The 25,843-nt window shown below is 34.7% G+C and overlaps 1 protein-coding gene and 1 pseudogene across 1 annotated transcript in view; one reads left to right on the top strand and one right to left on the bottom strand.

Annotated features, from left to right (window-relative positions):
• Nucleotides 1-25,843, top strand: part of TMEM135 (transmembrane protein 135) — a 360,541-nt gene that overhangs the window by 17,272 nt on the left and 317,426 nt on the right. Inside the window, exons 2-3 of the mRNA XM_077113327.1 lie at nt 18,466-18,593; nt 20,998-21,090. Coding sequence (XP_076969442.1) covers nt 18,466-18,593; nt 20,998-21,090 — 221 coding nt within the window. The remainder of the gene's footprint in view (nt 1-18,465; nt 18,594-20,997; nt 21,091-25,843) is intronic.
• On the bottom strand, nt 4,047-7,718 carry LOC143643887 (SKA complex subunit 2 pseudogene; annotated as a pseudogene).

Here is a 25,843-nt window from a genome sequence, read left to right as displayed (position 1 = left end):
AGACTCAGCATAACTTTCGGTTTCACACTCGCCACTGACATCATGATCAATCCATATGTCGCCATCCCATTTTTCAGGATCCCACTCCTTTCCAATCAATACCCTCACTTTAACAGCAGACATCATGCAAGATTGAGATTTCAGTTTATGTTGTAAAGTTGCTACTCTAACAATAAGATTCTGAGTCTGATTTTCAGAGATCTCAAGTCTACAGCTACAAGAAATAAGATTTTCTCTCAAGACACTCACAGAATTTTCTGGCCCACTGCCTGTTATTGATTTCCAACTTCATTCCTTTGTGATGAGAAAGTGTTTTGTATGATTTCAGTCTTTTTAAGTTTATTGAGATTTGCTTTGTGATCCAGGGTATTATCTATCCTTGAGAATGATCCGTGAGCCCTTGAGGAAAGGTATATCCTGCTGTTGTAGGGTGTAATGTTCTATAAATGTCTGTTAAGTCTAGTTTGTGTATTGTATTATTCAAATTCTCTGTTTCTTTATTGATCCTCTGTGTAGATGTTCTTTCCATTGATGAGAGTGGGAAATTGAAGTCACCACTATTATGGTAGAGGTGTCTATTTCTCCTTTCAATGTTTGCCTCATGTATTTTGTAGCCACTCTGGCTCGGTGCATAAATATGATTGTTACATCTTCTTTTTGAATTGTTCCTTTTATTAATACATAGTGTCCTTCTTTGTCTCTTTTAAATGTTTTATGTTTGAAGTCAAATTTGTTGGATATTAGTACAGCTACTCCTGCTCTTTTCTGATTGTTGTTTGCATGAAATATCTTTTCCCAGCCTTTACTTTCAATGTATGTTTGTCCTTGGGTCTAAAATGAGTGTCCTGTAGACAACATATATATGGGTCTTATTTTAATCCATTCTGCCAGGCTGTGTCTTTTGCTTGGGAAGTTTAATCCATTAACATTTAGTGTTATTACTGTTAAGGCAGTAGTTTCTTCTGTCATTTGGCCTTTTGGATTTTATGTGTCATATCTAAGTTTTTCTTCTCTTTTTACCTTTACTGATAGTCTTCACTTCTACACTCTTCTCCATACCTCCCTCTCCTCCCTTTTCCTATCTGCTTCTAGTGCTCTCTTTGCAGAGCCAGTCTGTTGGTCAAAAATTCTCTCAGTGATTTTTTTGTCTGAAAATGTTTTAATTTCCCCCTCATTTTTGAAGGACAATTTTGCTGGATGTAGAATTCTTGGTTGACAGTTTTTTCTCTTTGAGAGTCTTAAATATATTGTAACACTGCTTTCTCACGCCCGTGGTTTCTGCTGAGTAATCTACACATAGTCTTATTAGGCTTCCCTTCCATGTGATGGATTGCTTTTTTTTCTTGCTGCTTTCAAAATTCTCTCTCTTTGACATCTGAGAGTCTGATTAGTAAGTGTCTTGGGATATATCTATTTGGATCTATTCTGTTTGGGGTACATTGCCCATCTTGGATCTGTAATTTTATGTCTTTCATAAGAGATGGGAAATTTTCAGTGATAATTGCCTCTGCTAGTCTTTCTTCTCCTTTTCCCTTCTCTTCTCTTTCTGGGACACCCACAACATGTGCTTCATGTTGACATTTAATTCCCTGAGAACCTGCTCATATTTGTCCATTCTTTTCCTTACATTTTCTTTTGTGTGTTGGATTTCAGATGTCCGTTCCTCCAGTTGACTAATCCTTTCTTCTGGCTCTTCAAATCTGTCATTGTAGGTTTCCATTGTTTTATCATCTCTTCTACTGTGACTTTCATTCCCATAAATTCTGTGACTTGTTTTTTCAAACTTTTGATTTCTTCTTTTTGTTCCCCCATTGTCTTCTTTATATCCTCCCTCAACCCATTGATTTAGTTTTTGATGAGGAATTTTCCACATCTGTTTGAACATCCTGAATTAGTTGTTTCAACTCCTGTATCTTATTTGAATTGTTGGTTTGTTCTTTTCACTGGGCCATATCTTCAATTTTCCTAGTATGTCTTCCATAAGTTTTGATATGCTGTGCTTTCATTTTTATTCCTCTCAGGATATTTCCTGATTTCCCTTTCAATTTTTTCTTTGACCCACCCACTCATTTTTTAATAGTGTATTTTTAAAAATTATTTTTTATTGGTATATATTATATATTCACATTCCATGAATCACCCAAAAGGAATGGTTTTTTAACTTTCATATATTTGTGCATTTCCCACTTCTCCACCTGTTATTGATTTTCACCATTCCATTATGTTGAGAAGATGCTTTTTATGATTTCAATTTTTCTAAATTTATTGTCAGTTGTTTGTGACCCAACATGTAGTCTATCCTGGAGAATGATCCATGCCATGTGCACTTGAGAAGAATGTATATCCTGCTGTTTTGGGTTGCTGTCTTCTGTATATGTCTGTTAGGTCTAGATCATTTCGTATTATTCAAGTTATCTGTTTCCTTATTGGTCTTCTGTCTAGATATTCTGTTGATGAGAGTGGTGTAGTAAAATTTCCAACTATTATTGTGGAAGTGTCTATTTCTCCACTGTATGTTGTTTACAAGAGACTCACCCTAGACCAAAAGACACAAATATATTGAAAATAAAAGGACAGAAAAAGATAATCCATGCAAATAGTAATTGTAGTAGTTAGGTTCAGGTGTCAACTTGGCCAGGTGAAGATACCTAGTTCTGTTGCTGTGGACGTGAGACAATGGCATGTGAACCTCATCTGTTGCTGATTTCATCTGCAGTTGGCTAGGAGGCATGCCTACTGCAACAAATGATGTTTGATTTAATTGGCTGGTGCTTAAATGAAAGAGCTCAACGTAGCACAGCCAAAGCAGCTCAGCATACCTCATCTCAGCACTCCCAGCTCAGCCCAGGCCTTTGGAGATGCAGAAAGAAATCACCTCAGGGAAGGCTGTTGGATCCCAGAGGCCTGGAGAGAAGGCCAGCAGAGATCATCCTGTGCCTTCCCACATAAGAAAGAGCCTCAGTTGAAGGTTAGCTGCCTTTCCTCTGAAGAACTAACGAAATAAATCACCTTTTATTAAAAGCCAGTCTGTCTCTGGTGTGTTGCATTCCAGCAGCTAGCAAACTATGACAGTGCCTTTTTGTTATTCAGTTGTATCCTGACTCTTAAGGCAATAAACAGTAGAAATGTATATTGGGTTTTGCATTTTCCCTTTTAGTTTCCCTTGCTGATAATCTTCATTTCTTTACACTACTCCAAATCACTTTCTCCTGTCTTCTCCTTTCAACCTGCAGAACTTCCTTTAATAATTATTATTGCGCAGTTTGCTTGTTGATGAACTCTCTCAGATTCTATTTATCTGTGAATATTTTAAACTCTTCCTCATTTTTAGGAACAGTTTTGCCTGGTGAACTTTTGTCTGGTGTATTTTTCTTTCTTTCAGTCTCTTAAATATATCATACCACTGCCTTCTTGCCTCCATGGTTTCTGATGAGACACTGGCATTTAGTCTTTTAAAAAAATATTTAATGATTTATTGCAACAGTTCATAAAATTAGAAAACCTGTATCATTAATCAGGTGCTGTTGGTGTTGTAAACACAAAGTCAGATTGTGACTAATTTAAGCAAAAAAAGAATTTAGTTGGCAAGATGCCAAGCTGAGGTTATGTGCCAAGAACTGGTATTGGAGAGTATGTGGTCTATTAGTCCACTGGAATCCCTTAATGAAGTAAGGCTGGACAGATGTCATACCCCACCCCCCAAAACAGTCCTAATTTGTCTATTATACAGCTTCAATGGCTATCAGTAAAGAACTGGCAAGAAATTATGACACATCTATACAGTGGTTTACCAGGAAGCTGTTAATTGGAAATCTCTTTTTTATAAATCCCTTTATTCCTGTTTCATCATTTTGTCTGAGCTTTATTCATATCATGTCTGCCCTCTTTTGTGAAACGTTTCATTATCCAATCACCCAAGACAAACTTTCTTCTCCCTCACCAGCACTCCTTGACCTTTAGTCAGAAGGTGGTAACAAGACAGCTTCTTAAATCTCTCTGGAACTAATCTCTTCTCCATTAGAGTTCCCTTTTGCAAGTCTGTTTCTTCACAAGTCTGGTATATGAGATTTTAATTGTCCTGCAGCATTTTTCTCTTCTTCAGTCAGTGATGACAGCTCCAGCTCTGTTTGCTTTTGTAGTTCTTGTATCATGGCCATAATCTTATTTAAAGTGGCACAAATGTGGCTCCTAGACTCTTTTTACTCAACAACAACTGGTTTAAAACATGCATATAAAGTCTGATATCAAAACTTTCTCACTGGCAATTGCTTTAAGATAGTAATTGAGTTTTTCTTGTCTACTGAATCAGGATGATTGGTCTCGATTTCATATTCCAGCCTGTACTGATTCTAATCCAGATCACAGTCAGCTTTCTGGAACATTAGTTCCAGTTTATAGACCTCAGCCTCCACATTGAATAGTTGACTGGCATTTTGTCTTATTGGGGACCCCTTGTATGTGGTGAATTGCCTTTCTCTTGCTGCTTCAGAATTCTCTATCTTTTGCATTTGACATTCCATTTAGTATGTGTCTTGGAGTAGGTCTATGAGGATTTATTCTGTTTGGAATATGTTGTGCTTCTTGGACATTCATATTTATGTTTTTCATACAAGTTCAGGAGTTTTTGGCATTTATTTCCTCAAATATTCTTTCTGTCCTCTTCCCTTTTCTTTTCCTTCTGGGACACACGTGGCACATATGTTTTTACACTTCATGCTGTCACACAAATTCCTGAGACACTGCTCAGTTTTTTCTTCTTGTTTTCTTTGTCTGTTCTTCTGACTGTATGATTTCGATCGTCTTATCTTTTAGTTCACCGACTCTCCTCTGCCTGTTCAAATTTGCTATTGTATGCCTTTAATGTATTTTCAGTCTCTATTACTGTGCCTTTCATCCCAATAATTTCTGTTTCTTTTTATATTTTGAAATTCTTTATGCTCATACATTGTCTTCTTAATATCCTTTACCTCTGTAGTCATATTTTTCTTCATCTCCTTGAATTGATCTAGGAGATTTGTTTTAATATCTTTAATTAGTTCCAACTTCTGAGTCGTCACTGAAATTTTGTTTCCTTGACTAAGCCATATCTTCCTGTTTCTTAGTATGGCTTGTAATTTTTTGCTGATGTCTAGGCATCTGATTTTCTTGATAAGGCAATACTGAAAGTTTGTTTCTCCCTTGTCTAGGGTTTTTTGTTGATTGATTTTCTGTTAAGGCTGTTCTTTGATACTCGTTCTAACTTATTCTAGACCTTTAGAATAACCCATGTTTATCTGATCAGATTTTCTTAGCTCTTCATCTGATACTTGTCTTGTGTATATTGTACAATTTTTACGATAGCACATTTTGAGTAATTTTTCTTCTACAAGAGATTGCCTTTCCTCTGTTCCTTCTCTGGATTCTTGATCTGTATTGTTTGTTTTTGTGCAGAATTTTCTCACGAGTGCCTATCATTTGTTTATATTCTCTCCCTTACATAGTGCCCTGTTTTCCTTACTCTCTTCATTTCTGTGACTCTCCTGTCTTAGAGCACTTCAGTTTAGTTCCCCTCCTCACCCTTTTTCTTTCTCAGTATTGCTTTTCTGCCTCTGGTTTCTTACCTGATAGAGTATACCCCCTGCTCCCCAGGCAGCAATATGGGGTCAATTCAGAATGGTGTTTTGTTTTTAGGTGCTCCAGTGAACAGAAACTGGATTGAGTGAGTGCAGCACTTTCCAGCCACAGTTTTACTGTGGTATTACCTAACCTTCCCACTCCCCTCCATTCCCCGGGACCCTTTGGTATAGAGCAAACCTCTGTGACTTGTGTTCTGCCTTTGGTCTCTGTGGTTTTAAGTCACTGTGTCTGGATATGCATGGGGTTCTATAGCTACTTTCCCAAGTGGGAGGTGGGAGGGGTCTGGGTTTCTGCTTCTGAGCAACTTCCCATGCTGCATGGGACTGAGTGAGGGAGAAAAAGTAGAAAATACCCTACCTGATATTTTCCTTTTTCTTTGAGTCAGCATTTGTGGAGTCCTCTAGTCTCTACCATCCTCCAGAGTTCTGAGCAGTTTATTTGCTGAATCTCTGGTGAGGTTTATTCAGTTTATTCCCTGACTCTCTGTCGAGGTTTTTTCAGGAAATGTCTTATGTCACCATGTTGATGATGTCACTCTTAACAGTGTCTAAGAATGTCTTTTGATAATTAAGTTCTTAATTTTAATGAAATCCAACATATTAATCTTCTGTGGTGTTGCTTTTGTGTACTGTTTAAACATTCCTTGCTTACTCAGTGGTCATGAGTAAATTCTGCCTGCATTTTCTTCTTAATGTTTTATTATTTTATACTTTACAAAGTTACTTTTGTGATCCATCACAAATTAATTTCCTGTATAGTACAAGGTAGGGGTGTGCTGGTTTGAAAGGAAGTATGCCCCCTGGAAAAGCCATATTTTAATCAAAATCCCATTTCATAAAAGTGGGATAATCCCTATTCAATACTGTATGCTTAAAACTGGAATCAGATTATCTCCCTGGATGATGTGATTTAGTCAAGAGTGGTTGTTAAACTGGATTAGGTGATGATATGTCTTCACCCATTTGGGTAGGTCTTGATTGATTTACTGGAGTCCTAGAAAAGAGGAAACATTTGGAGATGAGATTCAGAGAGAGCAGAGAATGCTGCAGCACCACAAAGCAGAGAGTTCACCAGCCAGCGATCTTTGGAGATGAAGAAGGAAAACACATCCCTGGGAGCTTCATGAAACCAGAAACCAGGAGAGAAAGCTAGCAGATGATGCTGTGTTTGCCATGTGCCCTTCCAGCTAAGAGAGAAGCCCTCACTGTGTTCACCGTGTGCCTTCTCACTCGAGAGAAAAACCCTGAACTTCATCGGCCTTCCTGAACCAAGGTCTCTTTCCCTGGATGGATGCCTTTGATTGGACATTTCTGTAGACTTGTTTTAATTGGGACAATTTCTCAGCCTTGGAACTGTAAATTAGAAACTTATTAAATTCCCCTTTTTAAAAGCCATTCTGTTTCTGGTATATTGCATTCTGGCAACTAGCAAACTAGAACAAGGGGTCAAGGTTCATTTTTTTCTCCACCCAAATATCCATTTCCAGCTATTAAAAAATTATAGAATTTTAAAAGTAGAAAAAAATGAATGCTTAGGATAATTTAATTTAGCCACTTTATTTAATAAATGAGGGAAATGAAATCTAAAGTACATCGAAACAAGGTTTCTTTTTTATTTTTAAATTTTAAACCATTTTATAGACATTGATAATTTAGAAAAAAATCATGCAGTGTTTACAGTGTTTCCAAATGCCTCCACACCCCGCATCATTAACACCTTCCATTACTGTGGTAATGTTATAATTGATGAAAGAATATTATTATAATTGTACTATTAGCTATAGTCCATGGTTCACATTAGGGTTTTCTGTTTGTTTTACATAATCCTATGGGTTTTGTAGTAACATGCATACAACTTAAAATTTCCTTTTTTAACCATAATCAAATGTTATATATATATGAAATTTAAGATACTATTAAATGCAGTCACAGTCTTCTGTTGCTATCACCATTAACTATTTCCAAAACTTTTCCATTATCTCTAACAGAAACTCTGTGCAATTTAAGCCTTTAACTTCCAGTTCCCTGTTCCACCCTGACCCCTGCTAACCTGTATTCTTCATAGAAATTGATACTTGCAGAACTAAAAAGCAGTCTCCTCATGATTACTAAATGGAACATCTGATTTTTTAGATATCTCTTGGAAAAGGACATTAATGGGATAGTTGGGAAAGTTTGAAGGTCTGTAGATTAGATACTTGTACTGAATCAATATTAATTTCCTATTCTTGATAATTGTGCTGTCATTGTATAAGATGCTAACATTAGGGGAATCAGAAGGAAGAATATTTGGGATTTTTTGTAATATTTTTGTAACTTTTTTGTAAATCTGAATTGTTTTGAAAATGAAGTTAAAGAAATTTAAAAAACAAGACTCCTGATAATTTTGGTCACCTTTATGCTGATTATTTCTATTCCCTATTCATATTTTTTATGATAATTAATTTCTACCATCTCATAATTTTCCCTTTTCAATATTATAAATTATAAAATATTTACTGTCCAAGAGCAAAAAAGAAAGAAATTTCCACCATTCAGCAATGGCCAACGTATAACATTCCAGTATTTTTTCCATTTGTTTATTACAAAATATTGTTTTGTGGTCTGTTTTCATTTATGTATCTTGATTTATTTTCTCCAGTCAATAAATTGTCTTCTAAGATCAGGCTTTATAAATATAAATATATAAATACAGTATACATTTTAACTATAGTGCTACAAGGTACCTTTGTGTTGTTAACAAAGTTTTTGAATGTATGTTTTGAAAATTCATCCTAAAGAATTAATCAATATAGAATTACTGAGTCAAAGCATATAAACCTTACGTAGCATTTAATATAAAGTGAGATGTTTCTGAAGGTGTCTCATGATGTCTGATAATTATTTTATACATGAGTGTAATTGCTTTTAAAATTATTGCGTGCATTATTTGGTTAGCTCCATGGTCCTTAACCTTTGTTATGCCACAACATGTTATGGTATACATAGAAAATGATAATTGTGTGATACGCTATGGAAAACTAAGGTGGTGATCAATTTGCTTTGGTGCCCCAGGCATGGCATGGCCTTGTATCCAAGACTACTGAGAGGATCGGTATTTTGATTACTTCTTAACCCTGAATCAAGTTCTAGGTTAAGTGCAGTGATGATAGGGTCCTAGATTATTTCCTGAATTTCATGTCAGATTTTTCCTGTTTTTTTTTTTTTTTAATTTTTTTCTCACGGTAGATTGTACCTTTTGGTCTACCGATATTGCAAATATGTATATGTTTTTAATGCCACAATTTATTTATCTACTCTATTGTGAATGGATTGTATTGAATCAATATTAATTTTCTGTTCTTGATAATTGTGCTGTAATTCTCTGGAGCTTCATCCAGGTTGTTTTGTGTATCACTAGTTTTTTCTTTTTTATTGCTTAGTAATTTACCATAGTTTGATGAACTGTTCACTTTTTAAAGAATATCTGGGTCGTTTCAACTGTTATCGTGTTTTAGCATTACGTATATAATAGTTTAAACTGCCATAATGATTTGTGCACAGGTTTTTGTGTGAACATAGGTTTTCATTTCTTTGGAATAAATATCCCAGATGAAATTGATGAGTGATATATGTTTAGTTTTTGCAAAACTGTTTTTTAGAGTGGCTATACCATTCCATATTCCAGCAATGAGTACCAATAATGAGTGAGTGATCCAGTTTTTCTACTTCCTCACTAGTATTTGGTGTTGTCACATTTTGAAATTTTAGTCATTCTGTTAGGTATATAGTGACAGTGCATGGTCGTTATAATTTACATTTCCCTAATGGCTTATTTGCCATCTCTATTTCCTCTTTGATGAAATGCCTGTTCAGATATTTTGCCCATTTTCTAATTGGATTGCTTGTTTTTTTTTACTGTGGTATTTTGAATTTCTTTATATAGTCTAGATACTAGTCCTCTGTTAGGTAATTTGCAAATACTTTATCCTTTTCTGTAGCATATCTTTTTATCTTCTTAGTGGATCTTTCACAGAGCAAAATTTTTTATTTTGATGACGTTTCTTTAGCCTGATAATATGATAGATCACATTATTCGATTTTCTAATGTTGAACCAATCTTTCATCCCTGGAATAAAACCTTCTTGGTCATGGTGTACAATCCTTTTTATATATTGCTGAATTTGACTTACTAATATTTTGTTAGATTTTTTTTTTAATCAGTATTCATGAGGGGTATTGGTCTGTAGCTTTTTGTACTGTCCTTGTCTGGCTTTGGTGTCAGAGTAATATTAGCTTCATAAAATTTATTGGATATTGTTCCTAGCACTTCTGTTTTCTGTATGAGATTTTGTAGAATTTGTGTTAAATATCATTTAAATGTTTATTAGAAGTCTCCAGTGAAACTGTCTTGGCCTGGAAGTTTTTCTTTTTTTGGATGAGTTTTCAAAATTATGAATTTAACGTAAATATTTTTGTTTTAACTTGATTGTGGTAGAAGCATCTTGAGAGCAGGGCAAGGATTTTTCTCTTGTGTTTCTTTTTTTTTTTTTTTTTGTGTATTTCAGGTGCAGCTTCATTCAGTGTTCCAACATAGTTACATTACACTTAGGTATTATTGTGCTGTCCATTTTTGAGTTTTTGTATCTAGTCCTGTTGCACAGTCTGTATCCCTTTAGCTCCAATTACCCATTATCTTACCCTGTTTCTAACTCCTGCTGGTTTCTGTTACCAATGATATATTCCAAGCTGATTCTCGAATGTCGGTTCACATCAGTGGGACCATACAGTATTTGTCCTTTAGTTTTTGGCTAGACTCACTCAGCATAATGTTCTCTAGGTTCATCCATGTTATTACATGCTTCATAAGTTTAGTCTGTCTTAAAGCTGCATAATATTCCATCGTAGGTATACGCCACAGTTTGTTTAGCCACTCGTCTGTTGATGGATATTTTGGCTGTTTCCATCTCTTTGCAATTGTAGATAATGCTGCTATAAACACTGGTGTGCAAATGTCCGTCTGTGTCTTTGCCCTTAAGTCCTTTGAGTAGATACCTAGCAGTGGTATTGCTGGGTTGTAATTCATTCTGACAGTCTATGTCTTTTGATTGGGAAATTCAGTCCATTAACTTTTAGTGTTATTACTGTTTGGATAATATTTTCCTCTACCATTTTGGCTTTTGTATTATATATATCATATCTGATTTTCCTTCTTTCTACACTTTACTCCATACCTCTCTCTTCTGTCTTTTCGTATCTGACTCTAGTGCTCCCTTTAGTATTTCTTGCAGAGCTGGTCTCTTGGTCACAAATTCTCTCAGTGACTTTTTGTCTATAAACGTTTTAATTTCTTCTTCATTTTTGAAGGACAATTTTGCTGGATATAGAAGTCTTGGTTGGCAGTTTTTCTCTTTTAGTAATTTAAATATATCATCCCATTGTCTTCTAGCTTCCATGGTTTCTGCTGAGAAATCTACACATAGTCTTATTGGGTTTCCCTTGTATGTGACAGATTGTTTTTCTCTTGCTGCTTTCAAGATCCTCTCTTTCTCTTTGACCTCTGACATTCTAACTAGTAAGTGTCTTGGAGAACGCCTATTTGGGTCTATTCTCTTTGGGGTGCGCTGCACTTCTTGGATCTGTAAATTTAGGTCTTTCATAAGAGTTGGGAAATTTTCAGTGATAATTTCTTCCATTGTTTTTCTCCTCCTTTTCCCTTCTCTTCTCCTTCTGGGACACCCACAACACGTATATTTGTGCGCTTCATATTGTCCTTGAGTTCCCTGATCCCCTGCTCAAGTTTTTCCATTCTTTTCCCTATAGTTTCTGTTTCTTTTTGGAATTCAGATGTTCCATCCTCCAGTTCACTAATTGTAGCTTCTGTCTCTTTAGATCTACCATTGTAGGTATCCATTGTTTTTTCCATTTTTTCTTCTTTGTCCTTCACTCCCATAAGTTCTGTGATTTGTTTTTTCAGATTTTCTATTTCTTCTTTTTGTTCAGCCCATGTCTTCTTCATGTCCTCCCCCAATTTATTGATTTGGTTTTTGAAGAGTTTTTCCATTTCTGTTCGTATATTCAGCATTAGTTGTCTCAGCTCCTGTATCTCATTTGAACTATTGGTTTGTTCCTTTGACTGGGCCATATCTTCAATTTTCCGAGCGTCATCCTCTCTTGTGTTTCTTAATGCCTACGATAGTGGTGGGATTATATGTCTGAGTGTTTTAGATGAAACAGTGGATAGTTTAGTGCAAATCTGTCTTTACCAGAAAAATAACTCAGAGTATTGATACATAATAGGAAGTTAAGGAGATGATTACTGTCACCTATTTGTAAATGTGACTAAAGTAGGTCATTTAAGTGAAATGTGGTTGGTCAGAATGGAGAGGATTTGCATAGTAAGCAAAGAGGAAAGCCTGCTAAAATAGTGAATGTCTGAGGATGTCTAGTCCCAGAGAGTACATAGAATTTGAGAGCCCAAGCTGAGCTGCTGACCTTATAAATGAGGGGATTTTTTTTCCTTTGATCAGAAGAACAGGATGTGTGTAGATCCTTCACTCTGAGGTGGAAAAGGAGAGAAGATGTGAGGGGTCATATCATTCTAGGGAGAACCCTTCTGGTAGAAAGATATTCGTCAAAGGCAACTTGTAAGGAAAACTGTATTAGTCGGGGTTCTCCAGGAAACAATCAGCATGAGATGTATATGTGTATGTATATGTATGTAAATATGAGAGTTATAGGATTTGGCTCATGCAACTATGGGGATTGGCAAGCCTGAGTTCTGTAGGGCAGGCCACAAGCTGGTAACTCCAATGAAGTTTTGATGAATTCCCCAGGAGAAACTGGCTGGCTGAAATAGAGATAGAAATTCTTCTTTCTGACTGCTGATATAATTCTTTCTCCTTTATGGCCTTCAAATGATTGGATGAGATTTCTCTCATTGCTGAAGACAGTCTTCTTTGTTGATTGTAGATGTAATCAGTCGTAGATGTGATCAACCGACTGATGATTTAAATCCACAAAATAGGGGGCGGGCCACAGTGGATCAGCAGGCAAGAATGCTTGCCTGCCACGCCAGAAGACCCGGGTTCGATTCCTGGTGTCTGCCCATGTAAAAAAAAAAAAGAAGAAAAATAAAAATAAATCCACAAAATATCCTCACAGTAGTAATGGTCAGTGTTCTCTTGACCATACAACTGAACCCCATAACCTAGTTAACTTGACACATGAACTTAACCATCACAGAAATGGTATTAGGAAAATGGAGGAAATAATACAGACCGTGCATTCAAGGTGCTTGATTGCAAATGGAAAGAGAAAAGCCTTTCTCTGTTCACTTTTAGAAAAGTGCATCTGGACCCTAAAAAACTGATTTTGTTATTTAACGTATGGGCTAATCTTGCTGTTTTTTTAAATGAGTTTCCCCACACTCCCTTCCCTCACCCTCCAAATATAAGGAATGGAGAGAAAGGTTTATTCTGAAAGTATTTGAATATATAATACCAGATATTGCAGTGCTGTCTAAAGTGAGACATTACATTCCTAAACCTGAAGGTACTAGGAGACCATAAGAACTGATAAGGTGGCTGAGGGTCAAGGAGGAATTAAAGATGACAACAATGTTTTGTTCCTAAATAATTGGGTGGATGTGATGCTTTATTATTTGAGTTTGGGAACTCGGAAGTAAAGGCATGTTGGGGAAATGTAATGAGTTCTACTTCGGATATGTTGTTTTTTTTTGGTACTTATGGAAAATATATGTGGACATGTCCCATGAATTTTTGAAGTGTGGACCTAGAATTTGGGGGAGAGGTTAGGGTTGTAATAGGAGTTCCTACGTTGAGATATAGATGATGCTGTAGTAGAGAGTGCATGTAGAATGAGTAGAAGAAATGATAACAAAGGAGTAGCATTTAGGTATGTATTGGGAGAATGAAAATAATGCACTGTCACAGAAACCATGAAAACTCATCTGGTCAAAATTCAATTTTAGAAGATTCTGGGCATCATCATCTACCCACTACCAACTCCGTTTAGTCATTCCCTTGAATGTGTTTCTATAGCCGTTTTTTTTTTCTCTCTCTATTCTAACATTTACCACATGCCATATTATAGTTTGTTGTGTATGTGTTTATTTACCTTTATCAAGATTTTATGTTCCTTGAAGCAAGGACCAGGCCTAAATTGTCTTTTCTGCATCTGACATAATACTTAACAGCAATTTGTTTGATTGAATTATAGTAGGAGATTGTCACTTTCAGAGATGTTAAGGGTGGAGGAAGATGAAAACTCGGAAGAGGCCTTTAGATTTGTTGATCAATGACCTTAGGGCAGGTGTTTCTCAAGAATGATGGAGGAGGGAATGATGAGTTCTATAGTCTTTCTTCTCTCAAGTCTGTTTTGAGTCAAGTTCAAGTCAGTCTCCCCATTTTCCTAATAACGTTATTCTAACCTTTGTTCCTTTGGTGTTCTATTTCTTCTTCTTTTTTTGTTTTTTAAATTTTTATTGATAAAACCAAACAACATACAAACATCAACATTCTTTTTTAAAAATTTTTATTAATAAAATCAATCAACATACAACGTGAGCATTCTTAACATATGAACATTCCATACTTGGTGTGCAATCAGTGCCTCACAACATCATCACACAGTTGTATATTCATCACCATGATCATTTCTCAGAATATTTACTTCACTCCAGAAAAAGAAATAAAAAGAAAAAAGAAAAAACTCATATATACCATACCCCTTACCCCTCCCTCTCACTGACCACTAGTATTTCCTTCTACCCAATTTATTTTAATATTTGTTCCTCCTATTATTTATTTATTTTTAATCCATATTTTTTGTTCATCTGTCCGTACCATAGATAAAAGGAGCATCAGAACAAGGTTTTCATAATCATACAGTTACTTGCGAAAGCTATATCATTATACAGTCATCTCAAAGAAACATGGCTACTGAAACACAGCTCTACAGTTTCAGGCACTTTCCTCTAGTTTCTCTAATACTCCTTAAACGAAAAAGGAGTTATCTATATAATGCATAAGAATAACCTCCAGGATAACCTCTTGACTATTTGAAACTCTCAGCCACTGACGCTTTATTTTGTCTCGTTTCTCTCTTCCCCCTTTCAGTCGAGAAAGTTTTCTCAATCTCTGGATGCTGAATCCCAGCTCATTGTAGGATTTCTGTCCCACACTACCAGGGAGGTTTACAACCCTGGAAGTCATGTCCCACGTAGAGTTGGGGAGGGCAGTGAGTTTGCTTGCTGTGTTGACTGAGAGATAGGCCAAATCTGTGCAACGAAAGAGGTTCTCTGGTGATGACTCTAAGGCCTAATTTTAAGTAAGCTTAGCCTATCCTTTGCGGGGATATGTTTCATATAAGCAAACCTCAAGATTGAGGTTTTGGCCTGTTGGTTTTGTTCTCACTGCTTGCGAGAATATCAGGCCTTCTCCATATGGGGAGGTTGAATTTTCCCTCTTTCTCACCATTCCCCCAAGGGGACTTTGCAAATACTTTTTTATTCACTATTCAAATTACCTGGGATTTATCAGAGCTTCACTTTGGACAAACCTGCAAAATCTCATGCCCTACTCAAGGTTCCATGTACTTAAAACATGAACATTCTTAACATACGAACATTCCATACTTGGTGTGCAATCAGTGGTTCACAGTATCATCACATAGCTATATATTCATCACCATGATCATTTCTTAGAACATTTGCATCATTCCAGAAAAAGAGATAAAAAGAAAAAAGAAGAAATTCATACAATACCATACCCCTTCCTCCTTCCTTTCATTGACCACTAGTATTTTCCTCTACCCAATTTATTTTAACATTTGTTCCCCCTATTAGTTATTTATTTTCAATCCATATTTTTTACTCATCTGTCCATACTGTAGATAAAAGGAGTATCAGAATAAGGTTTTCACAATCACACAGTTACGTTGTGAAAGCTATGTCATTAACAATCATCTTAAAGAAACATGGCTACTGGAACACAGCTCTGCAGTTTCAGGCACTTCCCTCTAGCCTCTCTAATACACCTTAAATTAAAAAGGGGATATCTATGTAATACGTAAGAATAACCTCCAGAATAACCTCTCGACTGTGAAATCTCTCAGCCACTGACACTTTATTTTGTCTCATTTCTCTCTTCCCCCTTTTGGTCTAGAAAGTTTTCTCAGTTCCTTTATGCTGAGTCCCAGCTCATTCTAGAATTTCTGTCCCATGTTGCCAGGGAGGTTTACACCCTTGGGAATCATGTCCCATGTAGAGAGGGGGAAGCAGTGAGTTTGCTTGCTGTGTTGGCTGAGAGATAGGCCACATCTGATCAACAAAAGAGGTTTTCTGGGTGTGATTCTTATGCCTAATTTTAAGTAGGCTTAGCCTATCCTTATGGGGATAAGTTTCATTTGAACAAACTCCAAGGTTGAGGGCTCGGCCTATTGATTTGTCCCCACTGCTTGCGAGAATATCAGGCCTTCTCCAAATGGGGAAGTTGAGTTTTCCCCCTTTCTCACCATTCCCTCAAGGGGACTTTGCAAATGCTTTTTTATTCACTGTGCAAATCACTCTGGGATTTATTGGGTCATCACTCTGGACAAACCTACAAAATCTCATGCCCTATTCAAGGTTCTGTGTACTTATGGTGTTCAATTAAACTGTCCATATAAGTTATATTAGGAAATGCACTAGTCAAAATATAAATTTTGTATCAAATGAACATTTTTTGCCTTAGTCTCACACATAAGTTAAAGCTTTAAAATATGAATGGGCATCTATTTTCAGTACCCTGAAATATTGACATTCCTTCATTCTTCCTCATGCAAAAATATTTTTTAACTTGTACATTAATTTATTATCATTATATACTCTAGGCATTCCTAAATTATACCATCTCAGTCTTTGTTATCTATCTTTCCTTCCGGTTTCATTGTTCCCCCAGCCCTCCTCCCTCTATCGTTCTCACATTCAGTGTACTAATATTATTGTGTTGCAATTAAGTAGTATTGTGTTATCCATTTCTGTATTTTTACAATCAATCCTGTTGCACAATCTGTATCCCTTCAACTGCAATTCCCCAATACCTACCCTATTTCTATCTCCTGATGACCTCTGTTCGTAACTGAAATTCTCTAAGTTCATTCATTAATGTTAGTTCATGTCAGTGAGATGATGCAGTATTTGTCCTTTTGCTTCTGGCTAATCTTACACAGCATAATGTCCTCAAGGTCCATAGATATTGTTACATGCTTCATGACTTTATTCTGTCTTACAGCTGCTTAATATTTCATTGTATATATATGCCTCAGCTTGTTTAGCTACTTATCTATTGATGGACATTTGGGTAGTTTCCATCTTTCGGCAATTGTAAATAATGCTGCTGTAAACATTGGTGTGCAAATGTCCATTTGTGTCCTTACCCTCTTATCCTGTGAATTGATACCTGGCGATGGGATTGCTGGATCACATGGCAATTTTATACTCAGCTTCCTGAGGAACTGCCAAACTGCCTTCTGCAGTAGTCGTACCATTTTACATTCCCATCAACAGTGGATAAGTGTGCCTCTTTCTCCATATCCTCTCCAGCACTTGTCATTTTCTGTTTTATTGATAATAGCCATTCTGGTGGGTATGAGATGATATCTCCTTGTGGTTTGATTTGTATTTCCCCAATAGCCAGGGAGGTTGAGCATCTGTTCATGTGCCTTTTAGCCATTTGTATTTCCTCTTCTGAGAAGTGTCTGTTCATGTCTTTTGCCCATTTTGTATTTGGGTTGTTTGCTTTTTGCGCTATTTTTCTTGAAGGAGAAATATTCCTTCCTTGTGACAAGTGAAAATCCTACTATTCTTCCAAATTCAGCTTGTATCCTATTTCTCCATGAAATTTCTGTCTTCCCCTCAATTGAACTCACTATTTGCTAAACTTCTATGGCGCTTTGTATTATTATATTACTAATGTTATTTATTCTTAAATATCTAATTCATGTCTTGGCCATGTTATGATTTCTTTTTTTATTTCCGTAATGCTAATAGTGTATTCAGTGATTACTTGGACTCATGTCTTGATTTTTAAATTTATTTACCAAATTATATCAGGACTTTTCAAAATTGTAATTTAGAAACCTTTTATTAAATTCAAAGTTCACAAATATAAACCCCAAATATTTCCAATTTAAACTTAAAATATATGTCATGAAAACATATAAGTTGATATTCTTTATGAAATATTCCTTGATAAAACTTCTGCAGTTCAGAACTGTTTCTGGTCACATGTGGTACCTATCTATATTATACTGGATTTTCAGTATTTTTTTCTCAGGTCTTTTTTTCATGGGTTCCAGGAAGCTAGAAATCATGAATTTTAGTTTTTACTTTTTTGTACTCCTAGTATGGTTTTCATCATATACGAGGCATGTTTGAATGAAGGCAGGAATTTCTCTGCTTTCTATTAGTGAGGTTCTATAACATCTAGGTCTGATAAAGCCTATGATGTAGTTTTATTATAGTACCCAGTTTTTATTCTAATTGCATTTTATTTTTTCCATTTAAAATGTATTTCATTTTTCACTTTCATACTGTATTTAAGGCTTTAAAAATATTTTACCTTAGTATTTGGAGATGACTCATTGTATGATACATGTTGTGATTTCTTGGTGAATATTTTATCTATTATACCCTTAATGACAGTGTCTTTATTTTTGTCCTGGAAAATGTATTTTTATAGAGGAACCAGTAAAATGTGAAGTTTTTACATTAATTTTGAAATATGTGCTATTAAGTAGTAACTTCCACTTAGGAGCTCATTTAAGGAAACGTTGGTTGCATTAAACAAAAAAGCCTTTTTCTTTCCAGATTGCAGCCATTCTCCGGAAACGAAAATTAGACTATTATTTACACAAACTGCTCCCTGAGATCCTACAATCTGCTTCATTTCTGACTGCTAATGGGGCCTTGTATATGGCTTTCTTTTGCATTTTAAGGTTGGTACTCATAATCACCGTTGGAGGGTGATACAAATTCCATTGTTGAAACAAATAGTGATGTTTACATAAATTCTTTTCAGCTTACTGCCTCTGTTTTTTCCTTTGTAAAATGACATTTATCTCAAAGAAACTTGTAAACTCAGGACCTGTGAGCCTTTTAGCCCAAAGATGCACTATGAACTTCAAATTATTGGTGTGATTAAGTAGCAGAAGTACTTTAACATATCCCTCATTTTCTGAGGCCTGCTGAATTTATGAAATTATTGATCATGATTTCTCACCTTTTCAGTTTCACAGATCAAGAAATTGAAACAGCTGTCTAAGATATAGGTTAGGTCTACGTGCAGTGAACATACTTCAAAGGACTATAAAATGCATATGTTTATTTATAAAACAATTTGATCCTGATGCAGTGTCAAATATACTACTTGTGTCTCATGCTTCATGCAATTAGTAATGTAGATGCAGTTAGAATTCAGTCTTTTGAGTGCTGTGGCATACCTAATATGCTTATTATATTTGCTTCTTTTTATCTTTTTTCCTACTGATTGTTGAAAACCCACACTAATGTTTTTATTTGTCTGTCAAATTAAAATATTAACTTCACATTATTAAAATTTTATATAGTGGTTGTTCAATTATTTGAAATAGTAAGCTGGGGAAACAAGTTAAATGATACACATAATAAAGTGAAACAGAAATTGTTCATAAATTTGTGATCCTTACTTTTACCCTCATATTAGTGTTACCCAATTAGTGTTGTCCAGTTATTGTTGCTCAAACGTAGTTCTGCAGTTTTAACTGCGATTAAAAATATAATTTCCACATCTCTTCAAGATTTTTCCCATTGAGCATTAATATTTGTGAACCTTTCTATTATGCAGAACATAATTGGTAAAAAGTTTTTAAACTAGCTAGCAAATCATGTCTTTATAATAGACAAAAATCTGTAAGAAATTTCATTGTATAGTTGCTGGGAAGTTTGTAATACCTGTTAAAATTCTAACAATAAAATAGTAAGATAATTAGATTTTTTAAAATTACAATAATAACTTGCTTTTGCAGCATATTTCATATTTTATGACCTATTTGGTTAAGTTATGGAAGTATAAAATACTTATAATTAAGATAACATCCATGCTTCTCCTTTAACTAATTCATTGAATTCCTTTTTATTTTAATTTTTACATTCACTAAGTTGTTAAGTCCCTTGTGAATTTTATATTGGAGGAGCAGCCACTTGCAGTTTTCTCATGCAGAATATTTTTGATATCCAATTTGGAAATACCTACGTTATGTTTCCTCAGTGGCTTTTCTAATCCTTTTAAAACTGAGCTTCAATTAGTAAAACCATTTCATCTATGATTCTTGTCCTTTTGTCTATTATTTTCCTGTAAAGCATCATTTAGCAATTGACCAACTTTATTCAGATAACTTAAAAATAATTTTTACATGCTGCTTCTCCCTTTCTTAGGCTCACGTTATCTTGTAAGGGGAAAAATAGCTTCCTAACATCTCCAAATTTCTTTTTTTTTTCTCTTTAAAAACACAAACAGTTAATGGCCATTTATAATGTGAGAGGTACTATGCAGATCCCTACTTTCAAGGAATACATTCCAGTAAATGAAAAAGACATATATATAACTAAAACATATGAAATGCTTTAGTTATGCTATAAGAAAAAGTTACCAAGTGTTATAGAAACAAAGAAGGAAAAAGCAACATTTCTTGAATGTTCATTGTATTCAAGAATAAAAATAGTAGTAACAGTTGTAGTAACAGCTATCATTTTTGAGTGCTTACTATATGCCATGTGTGGGGCTGGAAAATATCTCATATAGTCCTCATAGCAGCTATATGAGACAGGTAATATTTTTGTTCCCATTTAATGGATAAAGAGACTGAGAAATAGAGGGTATGCATTGCAAGTAGTGGTAAATCCAGGAAATAAGTGGTTGACTGACTAAATTATTTCAAGGAGAGATACCAGTTAGTTTGCCCTTGTAGCAACCTGGAATGAAAGATGGTGAGGGACTTAACTAAGGGAGAGATGGGCAGTAGGTTGGATAGGAATTTGAGAGATCAGTTGTATATAAAGTAACTTAAAGGAGTGATTTGATATATGTGGGATAAGGGAGAAGGGGAATTTGAGGATGACTTTAAGTGTCAAACATAGGTGGATTGGTAGTTGTTGATGCCATGAAGCTGGGAAAATAGAGAAGGAAGAACAACTTTGAGGGGATAGGGGGAGAGGAATAATGAGTTCAGTTTGGGATATGTTGAATTTCAGGTGTTGTGGGACATTTAGGTAGAGGATGAACTGAAAAGGGGAACTTCTGTTCGTGATAATTAAAATGACCAACTAGGATTTTCATGCAAACATTCCAAATTTGAATTTCAGGAAGATACTTGGAAAATTCTACTCATGGACTCCTGGCTTTGGTGCCGCATTGCCAGCATCTTATGTGGCCATTCTAATTGAAAGAAAAAGCAGGTAAAGGTTTACATATCTATATTTAATAGAACTGGTTTACTGCCCCCCACCCCACCTAGAAAAAGTTATTTATAATCTATTATACTTCAAGGATGAGAAATTTTTGCAGATATATTTTTTTGTCTTGCAAATATTTGATTAAAAATTTAATTTCATACTAATATTTAGTAAGCTTATATAGTATCTAAATGCTGACAGTATAGAGCAATAATCTCCTTTAGTCTCTATTTATTAAAAAATTAGTATTATCTGCTTTGCCTAACTAATCATAGTATACTCAAATTCCAAGTAAGGACCTTCTCTGTAACCACATTGTAACCATGACAACACCTGAAACATTAGCAGTATTCTCTTGTCATTTAAGCCTGTTGCTTCAGACTCACTGAATGTCCTCTATTGAACCGTTTATTACTTTTTTTTTTTTGTATGCTGTATGGCATACATTTCTGTATCACATTTCATTATTTCCCATGTGAGTATCCCATTATTGCAGCACCATTTGTTGGATTTTATTTGTTTGCTTGTTTGTTTTTTGGGGAAGTGCACAGACCAGTAACTTAACCTGGGTCTCCCACATGGCAGGCGGTAATTCTACCACTGAAGTACCCTTGCACCTCCAACCTTTTATTACTTTTTAAAGCATCTTCTCATTGAAAAAAAAAAAATTTTAATAGCCGAAAATGTTCCATGGAATTAATAAAATTTCCTATAAAATATTGTAAATTGCTTAGTCAGCTCAACATTTGAATTTCAAGTTTTTGCATAAGTGAACATGTGTCATTTCATGAATAATTACTTTTATCGCTGAGAAAGAACTGCTTTGATTCCTTCTTTAACCCAGAGAATCAAGATGGAGTCATGTATTGAAACCTTTCAGTTTATGTAGATATTTATTGTAGATATCTAGTTACTTGAAAATGTTCCATGTGAATTAATAAGATCTCCTATAAAATGCTATAAACTGTCCTGTATATTGTTCAGTTGGGTCTACAGTTGAAGTTCAAGTTTTTACATGAGAGAACGTGTCATTATAGTCATTGATTTCCTAGTAAGAGTATAGGTAGATCTTACTAGGTAACCATATATTTACTTAAACCATCTGAAGCCAGTCAATGCACTGTAGTAATAGCTCAATTTGTATGGTTTTCTGTTTGATTGTATCATGATACTTTTAGATTATTGGAATTAGTAAACTCAGAGGACTGGTGGATATCATAACCCCTGCATTATCAATTCTGTGATACTGGAAACAGGCTACTCCACCTGAGAGGACAGTATAGGATAGTTAAAAGTATGGATTCTGGGGCTCAACTGTTTGCCTTCAGATCCTGGCTCTGCCAGTTTCTGTGGTGTGACCCTTTATGTTGTATTCCTTCTCTGAGAAATGGTGATGTGGTAATACTTACACATAGGGTTGTTGAAAGTATTTAATGAGTAGATCCATGTGAAAGAGCCTAGAAGAGTGCCTGGTACATATTAAATGTTATGTGAGTGTTAAGTGTTTTTGTTGTTTTTTCCCATAAGTAATGAAATATTCTGGTGATTGTAATTTTTCCTGATCAGTTTCAAAATGTGGATATTGTTTTTGAAAATATATTTATTTTTCAATATGTGCTGTTCATATATGAAGTTTTAAACATGCTCTAAGTCAATTTATACTTCTATTTAACTTTTTTTTGGCACTCGGATAATAACATTTTTGAAGTTATCTACTTACTTTTCAACGGAAAGTGTTCAAATGATCACCTTATAATAACCATTACCTAGAGTTAAAAGTGGTCAACATTTTGCCATTTTTAGATTATTGTATGTATGTGTATGTGTATTTGGTTATATGTGTGTATGTGTATGAATCCTATGGAAGTAAGTTTTAGATGTAGTGACAATTTACTTCTAAATACTCCATCATGTATCTCCTAAAGTAAGGATATTCCCTTGCATAATGATAGCACCATTATCATTCATAAGAAAATTAGCAGTGCTTTCCTAATACCATTCAGTTGATATTTTCTGAAAATGATTTTTATAGCTGTTTTTTTAATTAGAATTTTGTCAGGGTTTATGTATGTTGTTATATTCTTTATTCGCTTTTAATTTAGTATAGTTTCTCCACTTTTTGCCCCATTGTATTGACTTTTTTCAAGAGACTAGACCACTTGTCTTATTGTATGTAACATATTTCTGGTTTTGTTTTAAAGTGTTTCCTCTTGGAATTGTTTCATTGTCCTATTTATCCCAAGTGTTTCCTGTAAACTTGAAGTTAAGTCTGAAGGCTTGATTAGATTCAGATTAAATATTTTTGATAAGAATATACTTCATAGATGAGGCTGAGGCCATCAGGAAAGCCATAGCTTAGTGGTTCCATGTTTGAATTGAATTAAGGTCATGATCACTGGATCTTTCCAACAAATCTGTTATTTATGATGAATGAGATTAAGCAATTTTCTAATATTCTACAATCTTTGCTTTGCTGCAGTAAACCTCGCTTAAACATCCCATTATTATTTTTTAAATATCTTTTTGGATTTTGGTTACTGATGCTTTATTTAAGATTTCTGCATTAATATTTGTGACTTTGGCTAGTCATTTTCATTTTGTGTGTGCATTCTGTCAGTGTCCTATTCACTTCATAGAATAGTTCAGAAGTTTTCTTCCTTTTACTTGCTCTGAAATAGTTTAAGTAGCAATGAATTTTCTGGCCTTTGAATGTGTAGTCAGTTTCTCTGTGAAACCTCCAGGACAGGGTGACATTTTGGATGATGGCTCTTAGAAAAAGTTATAAATTTCCTCTATGAAAATTGATCTGTTTAAATTTCCAACTTACCCAATAGAGAAAGCAAGTTTAAACAGACCAGTTTTCATAGTGTAAATTAGTAACTTTCTCTAAGAGTTAGAAAGTTATCTGCTTCTTAAAAATTTTCCATTTCCCAGAAATTTTCCATTATATATAGATTTTTATATTTATTTCATGGAGTTGTACAAAATAGTCTATTATGATTTGATTGAGTTTTCTGTTTTCAGTGGTTATTTCTTGTCGTTTATTTTCTATAATTATGGTTTTTTCTTTTTAATAAATTATCTAGTAATTTTGTTGATTTTATTTTCAATAAATCACCTTATTTATTAGTTCTGTTTTCTAATTCAATTATTGCTGTTAGTGTTCCTTCCTTCATCTTTCTTTTGGCTAACTTCCTTTCCTTTTTAAAATTTTTATTTTGAAGCTTTATTTTCATTCTTTAAGTTCTATTGTAAGTATTTAGGCCATTAATTTTCTTCAAATCACTGCTTTAATTGTATCGCATAGTATCTTCTGGTATGTAGTTTTTTCATAATTACTATACTCTAGAAAATTCTGCAGTTTTAGTTTGTATTTCTCCTTTGAATTACTTAGTGGGAAGCTTAAAAAGTTGGGAGGAGCTCTTATTAATTTCTAATTTTATTGAAAACTAGAACTTATGGAGCTTAAATTTTCTTTGTGGCTTAATTTATGCCCATTTTTTTTGACTGTTTCATGAACACTTGAAAAAAAGGTACAGTCTATTATTGTGTTCAAAGGTTGATATATAGCAATAAAATCTGTGCTATTGATATATTATTCAGGTTGTCTCCATTTTTTTTTTGTCTACTTGAACTATCTTGGACTAACAGGGTTATCTTTTATTTTTTTGGGCATGTGCAAGCTCTGGGTATCAAACCTGGGTCTCCTGCATGGAAGGATGCACATTCCATCACTGAACACCTGTGTAACACAACCTATTTTTTTATTTTTTTTCACGTGGACAGGCACTGGAAATCGAACCCGGGTCTCTGACATGGCAGGCTAGAACTCTGCCACTGAGCCATGGTTGCCCGCCCTCTATTTTTAATATATGTGTATTTAATATATTTTATTTTAATCTGCAGTTTCTGCATTATGACAGTGTGACTGTGTTACTTAGCACTTAGATATTCATAATTATTATATTTTATTTTAAGGTGGAGTTTCTTGCTTTAAGAAAGCATGTTTTTAAATTTTATTTTATGCCGTTTGGCTTGTGTTCTAAATTTTTAAATCTCAAAATTACAACTCTGCTTTCTTTCTGCTTAAATTTCCATAGTATGTCTTTACTTTTCTTAAACAATTTGTTTTTGGTTCTCTCTCATATATAACATAAGGTAGGGTTTTATTTGGTGAGCCGGACTGAATATCTCTTTATTTTAATACATGAGACAGCCCATATGCATTTACTTTACTGTGTCTTTCACTGTGTGGTATTTTCTTTGCTTCTTTTCTTTTTTTGGTAACTTAAATTTCAATATGATTATAGACTCACAGAAAGTTGCACAAATAGTATATAAAGTTCCTTGTACTTTTCACCCAGCTTCCCCGGTAATGGTGACATTACTGTGAACTAGACTATAGATCTTTTACAGTATTCAGCAGTTTTTATATGCACTTGTGTGCTTGCATCTGTGTGTGTTTCTATATAGTTTGATCTTCCATATAGATTTGTTTAAGTGCCACCAAAATCAGGATACAAAACTGTACCATCAGCACAAAGGAATTTCCTTGTGCTACCCCTCTGTGTTTGTACTTGCCCTCTCCTCCCCCACCTTTCTCCTGGTAACCACTCATCTGTTCTCCATTTCTGTAGCTTTGTCATTTTGAGGAGGTTATATAAATGGAATCAATTTCTAACCTTTTGACATTGGCTTTTTACTAAGCATAATGCCCTTGAGATCTATCGAAGTTGTTGTCTGTATCACTAAGTCA

The sequence above is a fragment of the Tamandua tetradactyla genome, chromosome 8 (assembly GCF_023851605.1).
Source record: "Tamandua tetradactyla isolate mTamTet1 chromosome 8, mTamTet1.pri, whole genome shotgun sequence".
NCBI classification, from domain to species: Eukaryota; Metazoa; Chordata; class Mammalia; order Pilosa; family Myrmecophagidae; genus Tamandua; species Tamandua tetradactyla.
The sequence above is the reverse complement of the archived record's forward strand: the minus strand, read 5'-3'. Positions and strand labels throughout refer to the sequence as shown.